The sequence below is a fragment of the Dendrobium catenatum genome, unplaced genomic scaffold, assembly GCF_001605985.2.
Source record: "Dendrobium catenatum unplaced genomic scaffold, ASM160598v2 original_scaffold_76227, whole genome shotgun sequence".
NCBI lineage: Eukaryota > Viridiplantae > Streptophyta > Magnoliopsida > Asparagales > Orchidaceae > Dendrobium > Dendrobium catenatum.
Genome location: NW_021394673.1, coordinates 917,128 through 925,490, shown reverse-complemented (window position 1 = coordinate 925,490; position 8,363 = coordinate 917,128). Strand labels below are relative to the sequence as shown.

At 34.1% G+C, this 8,363-nt stretch overlaps 1 protein-coding gene across 1 annotated transcript; it reads left to right on the top strand.

Moving 5' to 3' along the window:
• Positions 1 to 3,549: 3,549 nt before the first annotated feature.
• On the top strand, positions 3,550 to 4,047 carry LOC110116568 (uncharacterized mitochondrial protein AtMg00810-like). The gene has a single exon (XM_020850208.1). The coding sequence runs from the start codon at positions 3,550 to 3,552 to the stop codon at positions 4,045 to 4,047; it is 498 nt and encodes a 165-aa protein (XP_020705867.1).
• The last annotated feature ends 4,316 nt before the right edge of the window (positions 4,048 to 8,363 follow it).

The following is an 8,363-nucleotide window of genomic DNA, read 5'->3' as shown; positions in this document are numbered from 1 at the left end:
CAAATTTTTTTAAATTTGTACTAAAACTCCGTTTTAGAAAGCAATAAAAAAGCCGTCCCAAACGAAACCTTAAAGCATACATTTTAACGTTATATATATAATTGAAGGTTTCATGGCAGTGGAATCACTGTAACTCTGTCATGGCTTAAAGTGAGTAGTCAGCTGCAGTATTTGGAAGTGAGCGTTCAAATTTTTGTGTGGCATTATTGCTTCTTCTGTTTTTTTCTGTGTTTAAATAATTTGAAAGCTGTTTGGTAATGCTCTTAATATATATATAAATATAAACAATTTTAAAAGCTCTAAATAAACAACTTTACGTAATGTATGCTTAAGATTTCTGAAAGCTGTTTGTTCTGTTTTTAAAAAACTTTATATATATAATTAAAAAAATAAACAATTTTACAAAATAATTTTAAAAAACTTAATATACATATAAAAGTCATGTATTAAAATTTTAACTCATTTTGATATAATTTTTTTTTTCAAATGAATATAGAGAGCTAGCTAATTATCAAGAATGTATAGAATAAATATTTAGAGTGCACAAATCAAAATTTCTCATCCCTTTCTTAAAAAAAGTAATTACAATGTTCATATTACAATGGCTTGTACACCCTCCATTTCAACCCCTGTGAATGCCGGTTTAGTTCATAGTTCGTTTGTGGATGTGCTAGATAATCTAATTGACCCTCCAGCATTGGTTTATCATGTGGGGGACAATTTTGGGTTGGATCTTCGAGTGCATCTTGATTGGCTTTATGGGTCTGATTCTGATTCAGGTTCCTCTTTTGAGACTGTTGGGGATGAGGTTCCAGGGAATTCTTTTGCTCTGCTGCGGGACACTCCGGTCGTTTCTGTTGCTTCTCGTCGAAGGGCTCCTGGAAGGGGCCGACGTGGAAGATGATTATTTATGGTTGATAGTTCCTGCTACTTTATGTTGGTTCTTTTGGTTTTCTCCGATTTTTATTGTTTATTGGTCGGGCTATGATGTAGCAGGGGCTCGTTTCTCAATTGGCATGTTTCATGGCAACCTTTGGTGGAGATCCTTTGCTCGGTTGGGTTGGCTGCTTCGCATTATTTCTTCACCAAGTTGGACGGTTTGAGCTTGGCTTTTGGGAAGCTAGTAGTCTCAGCCGAATACTGAGCCCTCGGGATTGGATTTCCCATGCATTTTCTTTTGCTTCCTAGGGTTTTTTTATTTCTTTGCTCATGTACTCTTTTCTGGTATTAATATATGGTGTTTAAAAAAAAAATTATAATGTTTAAAAAAAACTGAATTAAATCTAAACTACAAAATTCTAAATACATTCAAAAGCTTGGCCTCCATGTTTTTTATTTAACTAGGTCTACTCAACAAAACCTTTACATTTGTCTAAAATAGAATAAACAACGGAATGAGTATAAACTCAATAGGACAACACCAATTTTTTTAGAACAAAACTTAACTCATAGCAAAATAAAACTGAAATAAAATCATAAAAGTTTCGTTTGACTTTTAAATTTTTGATGTATTGATGCACATATGATTGTGAAATGCACTTATACTTATGCCCCTTATAACCTTCAATTTTCCACCTCACACCTATTCAAGATAGGTGCAGAGCAAAATAAAATAGAATAGAACTTCCAATACAAAACCAATTCAAAGGCTGTATAGAATAATTCAAAACATAACATTTCCACTTTGAGCCAAAGCTGATGATTTCAGAATGCCTTTCTTTTAAATTCAGAATCTCCAAAATATCATGAAATGAATCATAATGCAAATGCAATGTGCTATTAAAGCCTTTTAAAGCAAATAACATCAGATACCAACTTGTATAAAAAACCCTCACATTTTAATTGTCAATTCAAAGATCTCATAAATTTATCAAATTCAATAAGATTATGTAAAATGCTAAATTAACATACTTCTTCAATTGTGTTGCATACAGACATGCTTCTATTTTTCAGAATAAATAAAAATTCATATAAAACAAATGATCGATAAATTTTGCATTCTTATAGTCAAATTATTCATAAGAGATAGTTAAACAATATAAAAAATCACGTGGTGAAATCTTCTTAAAACCTAAGAAAAATACTTTTAATGTCATGCTTAGAATCTAATTTGGAAGAATTCTTTCTTTCTTTTTTTCTTTTAATAAAAACATCAAAACCATCTAATATCATATATCCATCATAAACAACAAAAATAATTTATATAATTCAAAACATCAATATATTCTTTACTTCAAAAATCATATATAATACTCAAGAATCTTTAATCATATTGTGTTTATCGAAATCATGAGTACAAAATAATAACTAACAAAAAAAATTGAACATGAAGGATCCGGAACTTCTGCTCCCTTGCCCTGACCTAAAATCATTTAACTACATATAATGAGCTAACTAGTCCAACATGTCACATTAAAACCTATAACAAAATTCAAAGCACGACAAATGAGCAATATGCATATCAAGAATAAAATCATAACAATGACATTCATATGATCATTGAATCAATGCAGAAATAGTAAAAATCATATTCAACAACAAAATTTAGTGCGATACAAAAGCCATAAAAATATAGGTGTCAAATCTATAAAGCAAATTATCATATCAGTACTATCAATCAGTAGAGAAATAGAATAAAGTAATAACAAAATCTTTAATAGAGACTCTTAAAATCATATCAATGCAGTGAAACCACATAAGGGTGTACACACTGAAGTCTCCAACTCACCTACTCCTAGTCGTTCTCTGCAGCAGCATACTACTGATCAATCAACTCATTCTATTCCCAATCATCATCCTATGATAACCAGAACAATAATCGGATCACTAAAACCCATTCATCGTTTAAACCTCTCTCACCAAATCCTGTCATCTGAATGTCAGTGGCCTCCCTCCTGCTACACAGACGCAATCAAGCATCCTGAATGGCACAATGCCATGGCATCGGAATTCTTCGCCTTGCAACGATAAGGCACTTGGACCCTTGTACCACGTCCTACCAACATCTCAATCTTAGTTTGTAAATGGACCTATCACTTAAAACACCATGCGGACGGCTCTATAGCCAAGCACAAAGCTCGTCTCGTAGCTCTAGGCAACAACCAAGAATTTGGCCTCGACTACACGGAGACATTCAGCCCAGTTGCTAAACTTCCCACGATACGCATTCTTCTTACAGTTTCCATTCATAACAATTGGCCCGTGCAGCAACTCGATGTGGCCAACGCATTCTTGCACGGACTTCTCACGGAAAAGGTATTCATGTCTCAACCCAAAGGCTTTGAGAACGCATCTCAACCAGAATACGTCTGTCAACTTCACAAAGCTATCTATGGGCTCAAAAAAGCCCCGCACCAGTGGTACAACACCTTCACCGTGCATCTTTTCTCTCTCGGGTTCATACACAACAAGGCAGATCCTTCTCTTTTCCTTTATAGTTCAAACAAAATCAAAATTTTTCTTGCTATATATGTTGATGATATACTTATTATTGAAAATGATAACCAAGCTATTTCTTTTATGATTCAAAAGCTTAGTGCAAAATTTGACATGAAGCAGCTCGGCGAAATACATGAATTCCTCGGCATCCAGATCAAACGTATGGATCATAGTTATTTTCTGTATCAAAAACCTTATGTGATTTCCATACTCCAGCAAGCACATATGCTCAATTGCAACCCCCTCTCCAACCCAAATTGCACTAAGCTTCCCGACGATCTCAAAGAGGATCCCGTTCTTTCAGACCCCACAATTTATAGACGCATTACTGGCTCGTTGCAGTATCTAACACTAACAAGATCAGATATTGCATTTAGCATAAATCAGCTTTCACAACATATGCATAATCCGCTGCCCCAACACGTCTATCTTTTAAAGCGTCTCCTACGATATATAAAAGGAACGTTGGACTTCGGTATTCCTATTATCAAATCTAATCTCATTCTCAACTCGTTTTCAGATGCGACTGGGCTGGAGATCCCATCACTCAAAATCTACTTCTGGATACTGTTCTTTTCTCGGCAAAACACTAATCAATTGGACCGTTAAAAGACAACATATTGTCGCAAGATCCTCCATCGAATCTGAATACAGATCACTAGCAGCCCTTACCTTCAATATAATTTGCTTGCGACGACTACTAGCTGAATTCGGTATCTCTCCTGATCAACCCACTGATTTGCATTGCGACAACACGTCCACCATTTCTTTAGCCAACAACCCGGTGTTTCATGCTAGCACCAAGCATATTGAGATTAATCAAAAGTTCATATGAGATCATATTCAACACAACAACATTCGTCTTTTACCCATAAGCACTATTGATCAGGTAGCCGATATACTCACCAAGCCACTGTCCACAAGAAGATTTCATCAAGTACGGCTCAAATTGACGATCAGTCAAGACCCATCACTTTGCAGGGGTATTAGAGCACAATTCTAAATAACATTTATTTGTTAATACAGATGGCCTTTTCCTATTGGATATAGCCTGTCTTTAGTCTTGCCTTTTTCTTATTTATAGAGACCTACACTGTACTCGTGATATATGAAAAATATTACTTCTTATTCTTCCTTCTTGCTGTTCACAGCTTTCCTTTTCTTCCTGCTTGCGTTTCTCTGTTTCTTCAGTGCTGGCCGTTTGACTGATCAAGAAACGGCCAACAACCAATAATGATCTAACAACCCTTAGCAATTGCTAAAACTATTACTGATGACTGATCAAGAAAAAATTACTCCAAAGAAGGTTTCCCTCTTTAAATCCTTTGTTAGGCACTTAGGCATATGACAAATATAAGAAGGAACGCCAACCGCAAATAAATACATGAAAATTGGGATTTGTAAACCCGCAAGGTAGGAAACGCAACTAACAAGATCTACAATGGGGCTTATTAACCCTGCAAAAAGCGAGCAATTATTACGTCCGGTCACCGAATGCATTTATAGACTAATAATCACGCGCCACGTCACCTAAAACTCGGTATTGAGAACTCAGTATTGCTCGGTATACATTCAGATACGTTCGGTTTTGACCGGACGTAATAATTGCTCGCAAAAAGCAGGCTAGTTTTGCATTTGAATCTTGATTTAAAACAAGACCAAAATTATGATATAATGCTAAAGATATCATTCTATTTTCAGGTCACACTGATGGAAATATGCTGAATGACAGAAGCATCATCAACTTCCATGTGGTTGTTATTATTGTGTTGTAATACTCTAAACCAAGAAGCAGGTCCATGCAAGAATTCGTCTTTGATAGAATTATTTGAGGAATAGATTCTATTGACTATAGCTGTATAACACATGCATTTAAATGCCATCTGAATACCTTTCGTTTGCCCAACGGGCGAGATTATTATGTGCGGACGCCCGAAGATATTCGAAGGCAAATGAGGAGGCACCACGTCATGCAATACACTGTGCATTGGGTGATGTGGCGCCTCCTCATTCGCCTCTGGACGTGTTCGGAGTCTGCACGTAATAATTTTTCACCCAACGAACACCACAAAGAATACTCCACATGAAAATAAAAATATAAATAGGAAAGGTTGACTTCCAAGTGAATATATGTATAGAGAGAGAGAGAGTGTGTGTGATTGATAAAAATAGTTACTGAATTATTTATATGGTTCATTTTAATTACAGTTATATCTTGAGTTCAATTTAGGATTTGTTTTAAATGGCAGTGACTTTTTAGAGAGGTGGTTATAAAGTTATTGTGAAGAAGAAAACTTTTTTAAAGCTACTGTAGAAAGTAAATTTTTAGTATAAATTTATTGAAAGTAGTGAAAAAATAGTAGCTCAATAAAAACCATAACTACCAAAATCCTTCTTTTGCACCAATTTTGATAGCTTCAATTTGCACCGGTTTTAACCGTTGGTAAAGCGCCGCCATTGAATTGCATCCCTAATTTCCAATCTCATTCGTGATTTGAAGCTCGGCTTTCTTCACCTCTTCTTTCGTCCGATTATAACCACTACAATTCTGTGATGTTGTGGTAGCTAAAACTATTGCTATAATTAACACTTTGTGATGTCTTCCCCAATGGTTATTCATTGATCATAACATAAAAAAAATTAATTATTATAAATATAATCCTCAGCTTCATTCTTATTGTCACACAGTCTTGTTTTTGTTGGGTGAATAAATAATTTTCTTTATAAATAAGATGGATGTTTATTTATACAATACTTAGACTTAGTTTATGTTATCTTCTTTATTGCTGTTTAAAGCACTTTTTTAGTAGAAAAATCTATAGCTCAAATAATTTTTGTACTAAAAAACTGTTTAAAAAGTAGTAAGAAAGCTATTAGGCTTCGTTTGAGCCAGCTTTCTTACTACTTAAAGCAGCTTTTTAGTACAACAAATAAAATTTTTATACTAAAAAACTGCTTTAAGAAGCAGTAAGAAAGCTGCCCCAAACGAAACCTTAGTGTGAAGGTAATTGACATATGTGAACTGATATATAATAAATTTTCAATATAACTTTGAGACAATTTAGTATTTTATTTTTATGAAGTTACTAAAGTTTCTAACACCAAAGCCCCCCTCATTCTTAGGAAAGCAACTATTAACCCAATGAAACTCACATTAGCATCCTAAATAAACTTCTAAGAGATTTTACTCAACTAATCTATAACATTATTGGGAGGGTTCAACACTTGTAAGGGATAAGAATAAATGGTAATAAGGATATGCTTAATGAAATGAATCTACTACTAGGAGAAAGGAATGATTTAGAAATTTAAATTAAATTCAAATCTTGGTTTACAACATGCTAAGGTTATGTTTGGGACGACTTTTTACTACTTTCTAAAGCAGACTTTTAGTACAAAATTACAATTTTTATACTTAAAAGATGTTTTAAGAAGTAGTAAAAAACCATCCTAAACAAAACCTAAGTTGTCGTTGAGACAACTTTTCTACTACTTAAAGCAGCTTTTTAGTAAACAAAAATTATTTTTTTGTTAAAAAGCTGCTTTAAGAAGCAATAAAAAAGACATCGCAAATGGATTCTAGGAATAAGCTTATGTGAGGGTCGTTGGCTTCTATGAGGCCATCTTCGCTTGTTAGAGTTAATAAAAAAACACATTAAGTGCATGACCGTATTTAAAAATTGATTAGCATATATCAATGCCTTGAACCAAAAATCTTATGGTTGGCCTGAAAATGCCCAATTATTAGGTCAAGGTGGGCCGCAAGGTTAGAAGATACTAGAGATGATACATCTAAAACAATTATTATTTAATAAATTAGGAAATATTAAGGTTAATTTCAGAACAATTATTACGTCCTCTGATAAGACGTAGAGCTATGTTCGGCCACCAATAACATGTTGTCATGTGCTCTTATTATTTACCGCGCGACCCGACGACTTGATCCAGACCGTAAACCGGGAAAGTTATGTTCGCGTATTGCGAGGTATTACTCGGTATTGCTAGGTATTGTTCGAAAATAACGAGAAATACCGCTCTGTGAAGACCAATACCGAGCAATACCGAGTTGTACCGAGTTTTTCTACTCGGTACAACTCGGTATTCCTCGGTATTGCTCGGTATTGCTAGGTATTGCTTGGCAATAACGAGAAATACCGCTCTGTGAAGACCAATACCGAGCAATACCGAGTTTTTCTAGAAAAACTCGGTACAACTCGGTATTCCTCGGTATTTGCTCAGTTTTGCTCGGTATTGGTTATTGCCGAGCAAAATCGATCAATACCTAGCAATATCGAGCAATACTGAGCAATACTTAGCAAAATCGAGAAATATCGAGCCATCCTAGTTCCGTTCCGAGTCGGGTTGTCGGGGCGCGCGGTAAATAATGAGAACGCGTGGCGCGATTCTACTGGCGGCCGAACGTAGAGCTACGTCCTGTGACCGGACCAAATAAAAGTTCTTAATTTCAAGACAAAATTATATTAATATATTCTTATATAAACAATATCAAGACGATCTTGTAAATTATTGGATTTATTTTAATATTAGTAGAATATAAAAATTTCATGTACAAATCTAATAACAAAACCAATCTAACAATTTTCAAGATTATCATAATATAATTTATATTATATGCATTTAATTTTAATTTTGAAAATACCTTTTGTAGTTTTGTGAAGATACTTTGCTACCAAAAATAATCAGAGCCAAAATCAAAATATGTAGATCTACTTTGAAATAATTTCAATATTTATTATTTTTATATATTTTATTTATTTTAAAATAGATCATTAATTTTCAGATCTATCTTAACCAAAGTTTTGGTGAGAAAACTCCCTTTAATTTTAATTTATTTTAGTTTTTAATAGATCAGCCCAACAGTTGTGCAGTGATTCAGAACCCTTACTTTTTTTTTTTTAAACAAA